The sequence below is a fragment of the Trachypithecus francoisi genome, unplaced genomic scaffold, assembly GCF_009764315.1.
Source record: "Trachypithecus francoisi isolate TF-2019V2 unplaced genomic scaffold, Tfra_2.0 Lachesis_group4, whole genome shotgun sequence".
NCBI classification, from domain to species: Eukaryota; Metazoa; Chordata; class Mammalia; order Primates; family Cercopithecidae; genus Trachypithecus; species Trachypithecus francoisi.
The window spans coordinates 139348021-139365215 of record NW_022681469.1 but is presented as its reverse complement, the minus strand read 5'-3'; the positions used below and the strand labels follow the sequence as shown (position 1 = coordinate 139365215).

Below are 17195 nucleotides of genomic sequence, written 5' to 3'. Positions count from 1 at the left end.
CCATCCTTGTAATGAGTGAGTTCTTGCTCTATATTAGTTCACTTGAAAGCTGCTTGTTTAAAAGAGACTGGGAGCTCCTGCCCTCTCTCTTCTGCCCTCTCTCATCATGTGACATGCCTGCTCCCTGTTCACCTTCTGTCATGAGTAAAAGCTTCCTGAGGCCTTCCCAGGAGCCAAGCAGATGTTGGTACCATGCTTGTACAGCCTGCAGAACTGTAGTCATTACTATTTCATATATTTTTCTTTCTCCTTTTTCTTTTCTCTCCTTTTGGTTTTCCCATTATGTGTATGTGGGTGTGCTTAACAGTGTTCACATTCTCTGGAGTTTCTGTTCATTTTTCCTTTTTTTCTGTTATTCAGTTTGTATAATCTCTATCAATCTCTAATCTCTATCAAGTTCACTAATTCTTTCTTCGCCCACTGAAATCTACTGTTCAGCCATCTTGTGAATTTTTTCTTTCAGATATTTTACTTTTCAATGCCATAATTTGCATTTTAAAAAATTTATATCCAGCCTGGGCAACATGGTGAGGTCTCGTCTCTACAAAAAAAATTTAAAAATTAGCTGGGTGTGGTGGCCCATACCTCAACTACTCAGGAGGCTGAAGTGGGAAGATCACCTGAGCCCTAGAGGTGGAGGCTGCAATGAGCCATGATCGCACCACCACACTCTGGGGCAACAGAGTGAGAGCCTGTCTCAAAAAATTGTTTTTAATTAAAAAAATAATTTATATCTCTTTGCTAATATTCTCTATTTGATGGAATATCATCATATACCTTCCATGACTTCTTTAATCATGTTTTCCCTTATTCTATGAACATATTCGTAGTGGTTATTCTGAAATATTTTTCTGTTAAAATCTGTTGCTTACACAGGCAGGTTCTGTTCCTGCTTTTTTTTTTTTTTTTTTTTTTTCTGGTATACTAGTCATACTTTCATTTCTTTGCTAATTTTTTATTGGAAAGTGGACATTTTAATAACGCTAAATAAATAATTGAACAGCACCCAATAGCAACTCTGGGTACAGGTCCAAACCCCCTCCCTTCTGGAGCTTGTATTGCTGTTTGCTTGTTTATTTGCTTAGTGACTAGCTGGATTATTTTGGTGAAGGCTTTACCTCTCCCCTACAATGTTCTGCCTCTGATGGTCCTCTTCAGGGAGGTGCAGCTATGTGTATGCCCACAGTCACCCCGGAATGACAGTGGTTCTGGTAAGGCTCTCCTACTCTCTTTTCCTAACCATGCCCAGCTGTTAAACTCCACTAATTGCCACTCCTAAACTTCACTGTTTGCTCTCTTGTTTTCGACAATACTCTAGGCAAACTAATCCAAATTGTGGCCTCTTAGATAGAATAGTTTCAGATTTTCTTTAATCCCAGTAGGGCTCCACCCAGCTGTCTTACTACCCCATTTTCTCCTGCAAACTAGCCAACCTCCAACCTAGGCTGTATCTTCATTAGATCCATGAATCTCCTTCCAGTTGCTTTTCACCATAATGTCTACTGCTGTTGAGAATACCCTTGGGTTTAAACTTCCTTGTATTCCCTTGCAAGTAAGGTCAGTTCCTATGGGAAGAGATCATGGCTGTTTTACAACCTGCCTTTCCCCTCCAGGCAAAATCTCTTAGCTCAGTGGCAAACTTCTGAGTCACACTCCCACTCTGGGAGCTGAGCAGTCAGTGGAAGGGAGGCAGCAGCCTCTCCTGGCATGGAACTCTCACCTCATAAGCTGTGAGAAGGGCTATCAGGACCCCAGTATTCTCAGCATGCCACACCCAAAGTATAGTCCATTTTCCACAAGTGGGGGCTAAGTGGAAGAAGGGAGCCCCACCTCGACCAGACTCACCCAGGACTTACTTCCACAACAGGCAGCTGGGAGAGGGATGAGATACACTCATTCCCTCTTCCCAGGAAGAAAGCCCTCTGGCTGGGAGATGGAAGAAGAGAATCCTGTGTTCTTGGCAACACCAATCTGGTGTGGAGTCCACCTCCCTTTGCTGGACTGAGTTGTCTGGATTCAATACCACAGACTTGCCTTTCTTACTAAATTCTCATAGATTTTCTTGAATAGATGTTTCTTTTTTTTTTTTTAACGGAGTCTCACTCCATCACCCAGGCTGGAGTGCAGTGGCAGGATCTCGGCTCACTGCACCCAACCTCTGCCTCTGGGGTTCAAGCAATTCTCCTGCCTCGGCCTCCCTAGTAGGGAGGATTACAGGCATGCACCATCATACCCAACTAATTTTTCTATTTTTTTTTTTTTTTAGTAGAGATGGGGTTTCACCATGTTGGCCAGGCTGGTCTTGAACTCCTGATCTCAAGTGATCCACCCACCTTGGTCTCCCAAAATGCTGGGATTACAGGCATTAGCCACCACACCCGGCCTTGAATAGATGTTTCTTCATTTGCTGTTTGCCCTTCAGACCATTTCCAGAAGCTTTAATTTGTTCTGTCTTTCATTTTTATTTTATTGGGCCCTTTCTTTTTTTTTTTTTTTTCTGAGACAGAGTCTCACTCTGTCACCAGGCTGGAGTTCAGTGGCACAATCTCGGCTCACTGCAACCTCCACCTCCCAGGTTTAAGTGATTCTCCTGCCTCAGCCTCCTGAGTAGCTGGGACTATAGGCATGTGCCACCATGCCCAGCTAATTTTTGTATTTTTAGTAGAGACTGGGTTTCACCATGTTGGCCAGGATGGTCTTGATTTCTTGATCTCATGATCCGCCCTCATTGGCCTCCCAAAGTGCTGGGATTACAGGCGTGAGTCACCCCGCCCGGCTTGTTGACCTTTCAACCAAGCTTTATTTTTTTTTTTAATAATTTTTACCAGGTTGGGCGTGGTGGCTCACACCTGTAATCCCAACACTTTGGGAGGCCAAGGTGGGCGGATCACGAGGTCAGGAGTTCACGACCAGCCTGGCCAACATGGTGAAACCCCATCTGTACTTAAAATACAAAAATTAGCTGGGCGTGGTGGCACCTGTAGTCGCAGCTACTCGGGAGGCTGAGGCAGTAGGATTGCTTGAACCCAGAAGATAGAGGTTTCAGTGAGCCGAGATCGTGCCACTATACTACAGAATGGGCGAAAAAGCGATACTCTATCTCAAATAAAAAAATAAAAATTAATAACAGTAATTTTTACCAGTTTCACCGGGGAGCTGCTCAGCAGAACTCCCCATGCTTTCATTCTGGAAGTGAATCTGCCTTTTATTTCTTCTTGCTTAATTGCAAGGGTTAGAAATTCCAGTAATATATTGAAAAGAGGGGTGAGTGCAGACACCCTTGCCTTGTTACCAATCTTAAAAAGCATTCAGTCTTTCACCATTAAGTATGATGTTAGCTGTATAAGTTTTTTGTATAAGATCTTTATCAAGTTTATTTTTAACTTGCTGAAAGTGTGTGTTTTTTTTTTAATCATGAAGGATGGTGGTTGTGTCAAACACATTTTCTGTGTCGACTGATACCATAATTTTTCTTCTTTAGCCTGTTGGTGTTGTGGATTATTGTTGATTGATTTTCAACTGTCACACCAGCCTTGCTTACCTGGAATAAATTCCACTTGGTCATGGTGTATATTTTTTTATACATCGTTATGTTTGATTTGCCAATATTGAGAATTTTTGTGCTTGAATTCATGAGAGATACTGGTCTGTAGTTTTTGTTTTGGAGGTCTTGGGGGTATTGACACTTTGTTAGTTTTGACATCAGCATATTTCTTGCCTTATGAGTTAGGAAGTGTCCCCTTCTCTTTTGTTTTCTGGAAGAGATTGTTTAAAGTTGATGTTAATTCTAATGGTGTGGTGTGTCTGGTTCCTGGGGTAGAGCAGGGAGAGATGCCCAGCAGGCAGCCAGGTATGTAGCACTGAGCCTTGAGGCAGATCTGGGGGAGTCAGAGGGCAGCCCCTGGCTTCATGAGCTCAAAGTTAGAACCCACAGAAGACTGAGGATTTTGAAACCTCCCTCCCTGCCTGTGACAATGGCTACTCTGATTCCCTCCACCCCAATCAGGGGTGATGACAATGTCTCATTCATCTGTCTCCCTGGTGCCTGGCACGGGGCGGGGGGGGGGTGCTCAGTGAATCTGGGTGGCGCAGTAGCCTGTGTGAAAGCAAGAGGCATTTCAGGAAATTCATGAGGCGGGCTTCTTCCTGGGAGGTGTGGCAGAGGGTGCTGCCAGGAATAGAGGGAAACACTTTCTTCCCTTTTCCTTCTACTGCCTAGGGAAGTGTGGGGGTGGAGGGGAGGTGAAGGGACAGATCACCGAGTTGTCAAGAGACCTGGAGACCGACCCATCCGGGCCGCCTTCCCTGGTGGGCTCTCGCCGGCTCCATCCCTGGTTGCCATGGAGACAGGAGGCGGTTGCCACGGAGACCGACGACTGCCAGGACCAGCCAATCACTCCGGAGCTGCAGCTCCGGCTCACCTTTTGGATGGAGGCATCGGATTGGGCGGGGCCTCCTCCCTCCCCAGGCCCTGCACCTTCTGCTTGGTCAGCACAGCCACCGCCGCCCAAAGCGCTCCGAGCATTCCAGGATCCCAACCACCTCCCTGATCTCCCACAACTAGGGTTCTAGGGGCGTCCCCGCCTCTTCCCAGCCACGGGCTAATGCCACCCTGAGGCAACCCAGCTTCCAATTGGCCCTGAAACCCTCCCTCGTAAATGCTGTGGAAAGGGCGGGACTAGGCGCAGGCGCCCACCCCCGCTCCCCCTGGAAACCGCGCACAGCGAGAGGGAGGCCACAGCCAGGTGGGGCGGGGGCGGGGGCGGGGAGGGAGCCCCCCCGCCCCCCGCACGCCCTCCGCAGTGCCTGGCGAGCCCGCGCACGCTCACTCGCGGGGACAGGCGGGCGGGGCGGCCTGACGTCACCCACTGCCCCCACCGCCTGGCCGAGGGGCGGTGGCCGCGCAGGCTCGGCGGGGCGGCGGCACCGACTGACGGAGGGTCGGAAGGACTGAGGGACGGGCGGGCGCACGGCCAGGCCATGCCTGGGGAGGCTGCCCGCGCCGAGCTGCTGCTGCCCGAGGCGGACGGACCCGGGCCCCGCACAGGTGAGGCCGTGGCCACTCCGTCCCTGCCTCCAGCGTCTCCCTTCTCCAGCCCGGGTTCTCTTTCCATCGCTCACCTTTCACCCCCTCCCCCATCCCCTCGAGTCCCCTCCCCTTTCCGCGCCCTGTCCTTCCCTCCATCTGAACCCTGCCCCCGCCTCTTCCAGAACTGCGGGGAAGGTGGGACGCACGAAGTGCCTTCCGCGAGCCAGAAAGGACATGGGGGCTTAAGTCCTTGGCCTCCGACCCAGGGATCGTGGGGCTCGCATCCCGCCCCCTGCATCCCGTTGTCTGCACCGAGCTGCCAGCCTGCCGGGGCTGGGCCACTCTGGACAGAGGCAGTGGGTTCTGGAGGCGGGGTGTCCGGCCGATACCCCCAATACGATCAGGTGACCACCAGGAGGGTCCTCAGCTGCACCCGGCCTGTCCTGGGCTGACGACTGGTCATGGCTCTGGAGGGAGGAGCAGGACTGGCTGGAGCCTGGGAAGCCTGGATGGAGGACCAGGTTGTGGAAGAAAGGCTAAGTTGGGTCTGGAAAGTGAAAGGCCTTGGGGGAGGTGGCCTGATTAGCAATAGCCCGGGGTGTGCAGACCACCTGTCCTTAGGCTGGGTCAACAAATGCTAGTGGAGGCTGATGGGGTCTACCAGGGCCTAGAAAGAGCCCAGCCTGCACAGTCCTGGCGTGGAGGTCAGCCATGTGTGGGTAGGGCCAAGGGCACCTTGCTGTGGGCAAGAAGTCACCCAGAGATGGGACCAGTGCTGGGGCCTAGGGCGTGGTTTGGGGTGACACAGGCTACTGCCTCTGCTCTAGGTGGGAGGCAGGGAGTGCAGGCCCGGACTTCCTAGCCCCAGGGTCTTGTGCTAGCTCTGTTCTGGCTTGCTTGGTGACCTTGAATGAGTTATAAAAACCTTTGGCCTTTGGTTTCTGTTCCATCCCAACAGTTCAGCCGTTTCCCTGCCCTGGGGGCCACACCAGGGACCAGAACCAAGAGCCCAGCTTCAGGGCACCCAGTGATGCCCCACCAGCCACGCCCACTCCTGGTGTTGAGTGTCAGGCATGCAGAAACCCAAAGGACCCCTTGTCTCAGGACGGCCTGGCTGTCCTATTACCCCACCAGCAAAGCCCTCGGGGGACGAGTTTTGGCTGGTGGCTCAGGGCTCAGGGCTCTGATGCTGCTGAGGGGAGCTGGAGCAGCCTGGCAAGAGGGCCCCCCTTCTTTAAGCTTCACTTCTAATCCTGGCTCTGCTTTGCAGATGAGAAAACTGAGGTGCAGTAGATGTCCTGGTCACTAGTGAGTTCAGTAGAGCAGGAGCCACTGGGCAGGCATCTGCAGCCTGGAGAGCTGGTCCCTGTGTGCCGTCCCTCCCCCACCCTGGGCAAGACCTGGCCTGGGCTCTGAAGGGCCTTCATTGGATGCTTCAAACAGAGGTGCCTTTGGCTTAGGTCCAAGTGAGGGAGTGGACATAATGGAGACATTTAAAATGAGGCTTATGAGCATTTAGAGCACACAGAAAAATGCTTATGAGATTAGGTTGGGTGAAAACAGCTAGATTGAAAACTGAATGTGCAATGTGATCTCGCCTGTGATAATATACGGGCCAGTAAGAGTCCAGGAGGCAGAAAACCATAGCGGTGTGGTGTGCCGCAACCTCGGAGGGGTTTTATTCCATCTTCCTGAGTCCCCTTTCCAACCCATGGCTGCTACTTCCTATGTGCATGGACTCCTTTCTCAGCTAGAGGTGTGTTAGCGCACAGACGTTTACTGAGTACCACGGCTTCCTCATACTGAAGCCTGCCCAGGGGCTTGGCGGAGTGCACCATGGGACCCAGAGAAGGCCCACAGGGCAGGGTGGGAACTCGCAGCACCCGGGAAGGAACTGGTGGTCACCCATGGGGTGGCTGCCACCAAGGAGAGGACTTGGCCAGAGGCTGCTATTGGCCCTCTGAAGCTGTCCCATGCTCTTGCTGGGCTCCACAGTTCCCCGTTCCTGCCCACCACTGCCCTTGGAGCCAGATGCTCCAACGAAGCCTCCACGGGACACTTCATCTCTGTTCTCCAGAAACTTGGCTGCGTGTGGTGGCCCCTGGCTTCCCCATCTCCCTGGCCGCAGGAGGGGAGCAGGGTCCGAGGGGTCTGGTGAAACCCTGATATGTTGGCCTGAAGTGTAGGTAGCAAGGACAGCAGAGAGAGGAGGCACAGTGAGGCGTGAAACCTGGAATGTTCCAGCTGCGCACGTCGTGCTGGTGCCCCCTGCCTCATGTGGCGCATCTACTGGGAGGTCATGGGACGGGGCTGGCGCTGCCTGGCAGATTCCTACCGCCAGCCCCTCCCGCTGAGCCCAGCTGAACCACACTGATTCTGTGGAATGGAAACTGCAATCCAGTCTCCTCAGAGAGGCTGAAATGCTAGTTCTTTGCTGAGCTGTCCTTGAGGAAAGCCGCTGAGCAAGTCTGTTCATGACTCCCAGCAGCACTTCCCTCAAAACCCCTCTCTGGGAAACTGCTAGTAGCTGCTCTCTGCTGTCAAAACTCTTGGAAGTTCTCCCTCAAACGCAGCATGCACAGCATCTTCTCTTTTCTCTCCTGCCTTCCTGGGTCCACCTTCCTCTGGGCCCTATGCAGTGGAAATTCATCTCCCCAGGCCTGGCTCTTGCCTGGGAGATGCATCCAGGGGCACCTCACAATCTTCTCTATCTCCACAGATCTGTCCTGTGATGCAGCTGCTGCCACCACCATCCTGGGAGGGGACCGGCGGGAGCCCTGTGCTCTGACCCCAGGGCCCAGCCACCTGGCCCTCACGTTCCTGCCCAGCAAGCCGGGTGCCCGGCCCCAGCCTGAGGGAGCCAGCTGGGATGCAGGGCCTGGTGGGGCACCCTCGGCCTGGGCAGATCCAGGGGAGGGCGGCCCGAGCCCCATGCTCCTCCCTGAGGGCCTGTCTTCCCAGGCTCTGTCCACCGAGGCTCCTCTCCCGGCCACCCTGGAGCCCCGGATTGTGATGGGAGAGGAGACGTGCCAGGCCCTCCTGTCACCCAGGGCTGCCCGGACAGCGCTCAGGGACCGGGAGGGTGGGCATGCAAGCCCAGACCCACCCGCCGAGTTGTGTTCTCAGGGTGATCTTTCTGTGCCTTCCCCTCCCCCAGACCCTGATTCCTTCTTTACACCTCCCTCTACCCCCAGCAAGACCACCTATGCCCTGCTTCCCGGCTGTGGGCCCCTTGGAGATGCGGGGGACTCAGAGGCTGAGCTGTGGGATGAGCTGCTGGACTCGCCCCCACCCTCGCCCTCCGGCTCCTACATTACGGCCGATGGGGACAGCTGGGCCTCTTCACCCTCCTGTTCCCTCAGCCTGCTGGCTCCAGCTGAAGGGCTGGACTTCCCCTCAGGCTGGGGCCTGTCCCCCCAGGGGTCCATGGCGGATGAACGAGAGCTGCACCCTGCTGGAACCCCAGAGCCCCCCTCCTCTGAGTCCAGCCTCTCTGCAGACAGCAGCTCCTCCTGGGGCCAGGAGGGCCACTTCTTTGACCTGGACTTCCTGGCCAATGACCCGATGATCCCTGCAGCCCTCCTACCCTTCCAGGGCAGCCTCATCTTCCAGGTGGAGGCAGTGGAGGTGACACCGCTATCCCCAGAGGAAGAAGAGGAGGCTGTGGCAGATCCCGACCCAGGTGGGGACCTGGCTGGGGAGGGTGAGGAGGACAGCACGTCCGCCTCCTTCCTGCAGTCGCTGTCTGACCTGTCCATCACGGAGGGCATGGATGAGGCCTTTGCCTTCCGAGACGACACCTCTGCAGCTTCCTCTGATTCGGACTCAGCCTCCTACGCAGAGGCAGATGATGAGAGGCTGTACAGTGGGGAGCCCCATGCCCAGGCCACCCTCCTCCAGGACAGTGTCCAGAAGACAGAGGAGGAGAGCAGAGGTGGGGCCAATGGGCTGCAGGTTCAGGAAGGGACTGTGTCCTGGGCCCTGGAGGCTGCGCCTCAGACCTCAGACAGAGGGGCCCATCTCTCCCAGAGACAGGAATCGATCTCAGAAGTAACAGAAGAGGGCCTTGCTTTAGGCCAGGAGTCCACTGCCACTGTGACCCCTCACACTCTGCAGGTAGCCCCAGGCCTCCAGGTGGAGGTGGCTACCAGGATGACCCCTCAGGCTGGGGAGGAAGAAGCGGACTCCACCACTGGACAAGCATCTGCTGCCATGGCAATGCCTCAGCCCTCCCAGGAGGGCATCAGCGAGGTCTTAGGCCAAGAGTCTGTCACTGCAGAAAAAATTCCAACTCCACAGGAAGAAACAAGCCTCACATTGTGTCCAGACTCTCCTCAGAACTTGAAGGAAGAAGGAGGGCTGGACCTCCCCTCTGGCCCGAAGCCTGTAGCTGCAGCCTTGCTTGTGCCCCAGCAAGCTGAAGAGGACCTCACCTTACCCCAGGACCCCGCTGTGACACCACCTCTGCCTCTGCAAGACGCAGATCTCTCGTCAGCCCTGAAGCCTGTGGCTGCAGCCACGATTATCCCCAGACAGGCTGAAGAGGGCCTCACCTTACCCCAGGACCCCACTATCATACCACCTCTGCCTCTGCAAGACACAGATCTCTCGTCAGCCCCGAAGCCTGTAGGTACAGCCTCGCTTGTGCCCCAGCAGGTTGAAGAGGACCTCACCTTACCCCAGGACCCCGCTGTGACGCCACCTCTGCCTCTGCAAGACACAGATCTCTCGTCAGCCCCGAAGCCTGTGGCTGCAGCCACGACTGTCCCCAGACAGGCTGAAGAGGACCTCACCTTACCCCAGGACCCCGCTGTGACGCCACCTCTGCCCATGCAAGACGCAGATCTCTCGTCAGCCCCGAAGCCTGTGGCTGCAGCCACGACTGTCCCCAGACAGGCTGAAGAGGACCTCACCTTACCCCAGGACCCCGCTGTGAGACCACCTCTGCCCCTACAAGACACAGATCTCTCGTCAGCCCCGAAGCCTGTGGCTGCAGCCACGACTGTCCCCAGACAGGCTGAAGAGGACCTCACCTTACCCCAGGACCCCGCTGTGACACCACCTCTGCCTCTGCAAGACACAGATCTCTCGTCAGCCCTGAAGCCTGTGGCTGCAGCCACGATTATCCCCAGACAGGCTGAAGAGGGCCTCACCTTACCCCAGGACCCCGCTATCATACCACCTCTGCCTCTGCAAGACACAGATCTCTCGTCAGCCCCGAAGCCTGTAGGTACAGCCTCGCTTGTGCCCCAGCAAGCTGAAGAGGACCTCACCTTACCCCAGGACCCCGCTGTGACACCACCTCTGCCTCTGCAAGACGCAGATCTCTCGTCAGCCCCGAAGCCTGTGGCTGCAACCACGATTGTCCCCAGGCAGGCTGAAGAGGACCTCACCTTACCCCAGGACCCCGCTGTGACGCCACCTCTGCCCCTGCAAGACGCAGATCTCTCGTCAGCCCCGAAGCCTGTGGCTGCAGCCACGACTGTCCCCAGACAGGCTGAAGAGGGCCTCACCTTACCCCAGGACCCCGCTATCATACCACCTCTGCCCCTACAAGACACAGGTCTCTCGTCAGCCCCGAAGCCTGTGGCTGCAGCCTTGTTTGTGCCCCAGCAGGTTGAAGAGGGCCTCACCTTACCCCAGGACCCCGCTGTGACAGCACCTCTGTCCCTACAAGACACAGATCTCTCGTCAGCCCCGAAGCCTGTGGCTGCAACCACGACTGTCCCCAGACAGGCTGAAGAGGGCCTCACCTTACCCCAGGACCCCGCTGTGACAGCACCTCTGCCTCTGCAAGACACAGGCCCCACCTCAGGTCCAGAGCCTCTGGCTGTGGCCACCCCTCAGACCTTGCAGGCAGAAGCAGGCTGCACCCCAGGGACAGAGCCTGTGGCCACCACGGCTCAGCAGGAAGTAGGTGCGGCCTTAGGCCCCGGGCCAGCACCTGAGGAGAAGAATGCAGCCCTCTCTAGAGTCCCAGAGCCTGCAGCCTTGGACCAGGTCCAACAGGATGACCCACAGCCAGCTGCAGAAGCTGGGACACCTTGGGCCACACAGGAAGATGCGGATTCGACTTTGGGCATGGAGGCCCTCTGTCTCCCTGAGCCTGCCTCTGGTGCTGGGGAGGAAGTAGCAGAAGCCCTCTCTAGGCCAGGATGGGAAGCATGTCTAGAAGGCCTAGTGCACACAGGTGATGGCGCTAAACCTGACTCACCCCAAAAGGAGACCCTGGAGGTTGAGAACCAGCAGGGAGGAGGCCTCAAGCCACCGGCACAGGAACATGGACCCGGGTCAGCACTTGGAGGTGCAGGGGAGGTCCCCGAGGCACCTCCTGCTGCCTGCCCTGAGGTCGGCCAGGCCTGGCTCCTGAGCCCAGCCAGGGAAGGAAGAGGCCTGAGTGGCAAGTCCACACTGGAACCCACGCTTCCCTCAGCTGTGGCCACAGAGGCCAGTCTGGACTCCTGCCCAGAATCTTCAGTAGGGACTGTGTCCAGGCTGGACAGAGGCTGCCCTGACGCACCTGCCCCCACATCTGCACCAACCTCCCAGCAGCCCGAGCCTGTGCTGGGAGGCTGCCCTGATGCGCCTGCCCTGATGTCTACACCAACCTCCCAGCAGCCAGAGCCTGTGCTGGGAGGCTGCCCTGATGCGCCTGCCCTGATGTCTACACCAACCTCCCAGCAGCCAGAGCCTGTGCTGGGTGTGAGCAGTGTTGAGCGACCCCACAAAGCACCCAGTGTCCTTGGCCCCCTCTTGCTGCAGCCCCCCGAAAACCTTGGCAAGGGTCTGCCCAGCACACCCCCGGACAGGCCCCTGGGCCCTGATCCTTCTGCTCCTGGTACCCTTGCTATGGCAGCCCTACCCCCACTGAAGCCCCCAGCCCCCTGCCTGTGCCAGGACCTCCAGGAAGACTCCGTGGAAGAAGAGGAGCCCCCAGGCTCTCTGGGCCTCCCACCGCCCCAGGCAGGAGCCCAGCCTGCCGCTGCTGCTGTCTCAGGAACCACACAGCCTCTGGGGACTGGGCCGCCAGTCAGCCTCTTGCCTCACTCCCCGCTCCTCAGCCCCAAGGTGGCCTCCATGGATGCCAAAGACCTGGCCTTGCAGATCTCGCCACCTTGCCAAGTGCCTCCTCCCTCTGGGCCCCAGAACCCAGCTGGCCCTCAAGGGCTCTCGGCCCCCGAGCAGCAAGAGGACGAGGACAGCCTGGAGGAAGGTAAGGGGGAGGGGAGGATTGAAGTGCCCTGGGGCTTGGGTCAACTGGACTCCTCCTTAGAGCTGTCCTGGGCTAGAGGGTCTCTGAGGTGGTGGGGTGGGGGGCCCAGACCCCACAGCCACCATGGGGAGCTGGCACTGCTTCCTCTGGCCCTGGTGTGGCAGCAGGGCCAGGGTCCTGAACCCCCTTCCTCACCACCTAGAAGCAAAAGGCCATCCTCACACCTCTCCCCTTCCCCAGACTCGCCTCGGGCCCTGGGCTCGGGTCAGCATTCGGATAGCCACGGGGAGTCGTCAGCCGAGCTGGACGAGCAGGACATCTTGGCTCCTCAGACCGCGCAGTGTCCAGCCCAGGTGCCCAGTCCAGGGAAGAGGGTGGGCCTCTGGGAGGGCCCCACATCCCACCCACGGATGCTCAGCCCTCACCTTTTCCCAGGCCCCAGCAGGCAGCAGTGAGGAGACCATCGCCAAAGCCAAGCAGAGTCGCAGTGAGAAGAAGGCCCGAAAGGTGGGCTGATGGCTTCCCCTGGGACCTCAGGCCTGGGACCATCTGTGTGGGGAACATCCTTACCAAGACCCTCACACTCCATGGCTAATGAAATCCCATCCCTCAGGGGGCCTTTGGATCCATGCCAGTAACCCACACACCTTCCCCTAAACAGTTGAGGCTGGAATGTCATGAGAGGGCCCTGGTAGACTGAGGCTCACGGGGAGGGACCACCCACCAGCCCAAGGTCTTGGGGAAGCTGGCAGTGGAGACTTTGCCTTCCTGGGCACTGTGCTGCTCTCCTCCCCCGACGTGGGTCAACACCAGGTCTGAGCCCCCCTCTGCCCTCTACTCCCAGGCAATGTCAAAGCTGGGCTTGCGGCAGATTCAGGGAGTCACCAGGATCACCATCCAGAAGTCCAAGAACATCCTCTTTGTCATCGCCAAGCCTGATGTCTTCAAGAGCCCAGCCTCAGACACTTATGTGGTCTTTGGCGAGGCCAAGGTCTGGGTGGAGGCTGTGGTGGAATGGGGGGTCCGAGGGACGGGGGACAAGGGGGGTCACAGGCTCTACTGACCCAGCCGTCTTCCGTGTTGCAGATTGAGGACCTGTCCCAGCAAGTGCACAAAGCCGCAGCTGAGAAGTTTAAGGTGCCCTCAGAGCCCTCGGCCTTGGTCCCTGAGTCAGCACCCAGGCCCCGGGTGAGGCTGGAGTGCAAGGAAGAGGAAGAGGAGGAGGAGGAAGAGGTGAGGTGCAGGGGCTCCAGGACCTCTTGGAGGTTGTGGGAGGCGCTACACAGGGGCTCTGCCCCAGGGACCTCAAGCAGCTCCAGCCACTTCCCTGCTCTCCCAACCCTAGGTGGACGAGGCGGGGCTGGAACTGCGTGACATTGAGCTGGTGATGGCGCAGGCCAATGTGTCCAGGGCCAAGGCCGTGCGGGCTCTGAGAGACAACCACAGTGACATTGTCAACGCCATCATGGTGAGTGAGCACTGGCCCCTTTCCCTGCCCCTGAGCTGTCCCCAAGGGCCTCGAGGGGTCCTGATGTTGGCTGTATTGGGGGACGCATCCCCCAACATGACTGTCTCTTTCTGCAGGAACTGACTATGTAGCCACTGACCGGAAGCTGGAGCCATCCTACGCCTTCCCTCAGCTCTGCTACTCAATAAATCGGTGTCCCTCCATTGCCCTCTGGTGTCTCCTCCTCGCCCTCTGGAGTCCCATCATCACCATCTGGCATCGCTTCACTTCCCTCTGGTGTCCCCTCACTGCCCTCTGATGTCCCCTCATCATCACCCTCTGGTGTCCCCCACTTCCCTCTAGTGTCCCCTCACCACCTTCTTGTGTCCCCTCATTCCTCTCTGGTGTCCACTCACCACCCTCTGGTGTCCCCTCACAGCCCTCTGATGTCCCCTCATGGCCCTCTGATGTCCCCTCATCATCACCCTCTGGTGTCCCCCACTTCCCTCTAGTGTCCCCTCACCACCTTCTTGTGTCCCCTCATTCCTCTCTGGTGTCCACTCACCACCCTCTGGTGTCCCCTCACAGCCCTCTGATGTCCCCTCATGGCCTTCTGATGTCCCCTCATTACTCTCTGATGTCCCCTCATGGCCCTCTGATGTCCCCTCATTACTCTCTGGTGTCGCCTCACCGCCCTCTGATGTCCCCTCACCACCCACTGGTATCCCCTCAATACTCTGTGGTGTCCCCTCACTCTCTGATGTCCCCTCATTACTCTCTGGTGTCTTCACCACCCTCTGGTGTCCCCTCAATACTCTCTGGTGTCCCCTCACTGCCCTCTGATGTCCCCTCACCACCCTCTGGTGTCCCCTCACTGCGCTCTGATGTCCTCTCATCACTCTCTGGTGTCACCTCATCACCCTCTGGTGTTCTCTCAATACTCTCTGGTGTCCCTTCACCGCCCTCAGGTGTCCCCTCAATACTCTGTGGTGTCCCCTCCTTGCCCTCTGGTGTCCTTGCCCTCATTACTCTCGGGTGTCCTCACTGCCCTCTGGTGTCCCCTCAATACTGTGGTGTCCCCTCACTGCCCTCTGGTGTCCCCTCAATACTCTGTGGTGTCCCCTCACTGCCCTCTGGTGTCCCCTCAATACTCTGTGGTGTCCCCTCACTGCCCTCTGGTGTCCCCTCAATACTCTGTGGTGTCCCCTCACTGCCCTCTGGTGTTCCCTCATTACTCTCTGGTGTCCATTCACCACCCTCTGGTGTCCCCTCACTGCCCTCTGATGTCCCCTCATCACTCTGATGTCCCCTCATCACTCTGATGTCCCCTCATCACTCTCTGGTGTCATCGCCCTCTGATGTCTCATTACTCCCTAGTGTCCCCTCATCACCCTCTGTTGTCTCCTCACCACCTTCTGGTGTCCCCTCACTGCCCTCTGATGTCCCATTACTCCCTGGTGTCCCCTCATCGCTCTCTGGTATCCCCTCAACACTCTGGTGTCCCCTCATTACTCTGTGGTATCCCCTCACTGCCCTCTGATGTCCCCTCACTGCCCTCTGGTGTCCCCTCACTGCCCTCTGATGTCCCCTCACTGCCCTCTGATGTCCCCTCACTGCCCTCTGATGTCCCATTCCTCTCTGATGTCCCCTCATCGCTTTCTGGTGTCCCCTCATCACTCTGGTGTCACCTCACTGCCCTCCAGTGTCCCATTACTCTGTGGTGTCCCCTCACTGCCCTCTGATGTCCCCTCATTACTCTCTGATGTCCCATCGCCCTCTGGTGTCCCCTGCATACTCTCTGGTGTCCCCTCACCGCCCTCTGATGTCCCCTCAATACTCTCTGGTGTCCCATCACCCTCTGATGCCCCCTCACTGCCCTCTGGTGCCCCTCATTACTCTCTGATGTCCCCTTATCACCTTCTGGTGTCCCCTCACAGCTCTCTGGTGTTCCCTCATCACTCTCTGGTGTCCCCTCATCACCCTCTGGTGTCCATTACTCCCTGGTTTCCATTACTCCCTGGTTTCCCTCACTGCCCTCTGTTGTCCTGTCACCACCTTCTGATGTCCCTTCATTACTCTCTGGTGTCCCCTCATTACCCTCTGGTGTCCCTTCATCTGTTCCATGTCCTCTACTCTTGGTACTAGCAAAGACCAGTGACTGCAGCATGGGGGTCACATCTGGGATGGACCCTGGAGGGGCAGGCATGTGGTTCCTTTGACACTCCACACAGAAGGCCTATGCAAGGCCATGTTCAACCAGTGGTGTGGACGGGGGACACTGCCCCTTCTGGCACAGGGTGGGCTCCGGTAGGGGGCAAGAGCCCAGGAGACTGTGTGGTTCATCCTCAGCCTCTCCTGATGCTTCCAGGGAATGTCCCTTTTCTTTCTTTTTTTTTTTTTTTGAGACGGAGTCTTGCTCTGTCGCCCAGGCTGGAGTGCAGTGGCACTATCTGGGCTCACTGCAAGCTCCGCCCCCCGGGTTCACGCCATTCTCCTGCCTCAGCCTCCCGAGTAGCTGGGACTACAGGCGCCCGCCACCTCGCCCAGCTAGTTTTTTGTATTTTTTTTTTTAGTAGAGATGGGGTTTCACCGTGTTAGCCAGGATGGTGTTGATCTCCTGACCTCGTGATCTGCCCGTCTCGGCCTCCCACAGTGCTCGGATTACAGGCTTGAGGCACCGCGCCCGGCCGGAATGTCCATTTTCATAGAAACTTAGAGACAGTGTCAACAGTAAAGAGCCTGCCACCTGCCCTGGCCTGGGGTCCCATGAGTAAGCAGCTCTACAACAGCACAGTACAGTGGGAAAACTCACCCATAAAATGCTGACCAGGGCTGGCCGCAGTGGCTTGTGCCTGTAATCCCAACACTTTGGGAGGCAGGTAGATCACAAAGTCAGGAGTTCGAGACCAGCCTGGCCAATATGGTGAAACCCCGTCTCTACTAAATATATAAAAATTAGCCAGGTGTGGTGGCAGGCACCTGTAGTCCCAGTTACTCAGGAGGCTGAGGCAGGAGACTCTCTTGAACCCAGGAGGTGGAGGTTGCAGTGAGCCAAAACCGCGCCACTGCACTCCAGCCTGGGCAACAGAGTGAGACTCCGTCTTGAGAAAAACAAACAAAAACACTGACCACACCCCTTCCTGTCCAGAAGCTGTGATACCGCTAAAACCCATCCACCTTTTTAAGGAAGGTGCCTGAGATACTCCGGATTCTCTGGCTTGGCCTGGACAATCAGGGCGTCCATGGAGCCCCAGAGGCTCTCCCTGCTCCCCCAAGCCTGGGCCAGAGAAGCCCTGGGGCCTGACATGCAGCCCCTCTATCCAGCAAGGCCAGGCCCCCCGCCTGGGCAGGAGGGAGATGTGACAGCCAATCTCCTTCCCAGATGTCTGTCCCCTTGGGGGTCTCAGCAGGAGTGTGGCTGCTCTCCAGTGGAGGGAGAGGCCCAGGACAACCTGACCCAGGTCATCTCTCCTCCCCTTCCCATATCCAAGGAAGGTGTGCAAGGG

The 17195-nt window shown here is 57.0% G+C and overlaps 1 protein-coding gene and 1 pseudogene across 2 annotated transcripts; both read left to right on the top strand.

Moving 5' to 3' along the window:
• The first annotated feature begins 4222 nt into the window (after positions 1-4222).
• On the top strand, positions 4223-13913 carry NACAD (NAC alpha domain containing). 2 transcript variants are annotated; one of them, XM_033194100.1, is made up of 8 exons: positions 4223-5047; positions 7749-12242; positions 12483-12595; positions 12678-12749; positions 13087-13233; positions 13329-13475; positions 13588-13710; positions 13827-13913. In XM_033194100.1, the coding sequence occupies exons 1-8, from the start codon at positions 4981-4983 to the stop codon at positions 13839-13841; spliced, it is 5178 nt and encodes a 1725-aa protein (XP_033049991.1). In that variant the 5' UTR covers positions 4223-4980; the 3' UTR covers positions 13842-13913. The 2 variants fall into 2 exon arrangements, with proteins under 2 accessions (XP_033049991.1, XP_033049990.1); XM_033194099.1 differs by lacking the exon at positions 4223-5047 and having other exon boundaries at positions 5064-12242.
• LOC117072235 lies at positions 13899-16993 on the top strand (annotated as a pseudogene).
• Positions 16994-17195: the final 202 nt, after the last annotated feature.

Excerpts from the sequence above, each read along its gene's own strand:
- NACAD (XM_033194099.1), top strand. The coding sequence starts at position 7,604 with ATGCACAGCATCTTCTCTTTTCTCTCCTGCCTTCCTGGGTCCACCTTC. Across the intron at positions 13,234-13,328 it reads TGGTCTTTGGCGAGGCCAAG|ATTGAGGACCTGTCCCAGCA; the intron begins GTCTGGGTGGAG and ends TCCGTGTTGCAG. Across the intron at positions 13,476-13,587 it reads AAGAGGAGGAGGAGGAAGAG|GTGGACGAGGCGGGGCTGGA; the intron begins GTGAGGTGCAGG and ends TCCCAACCCTAG.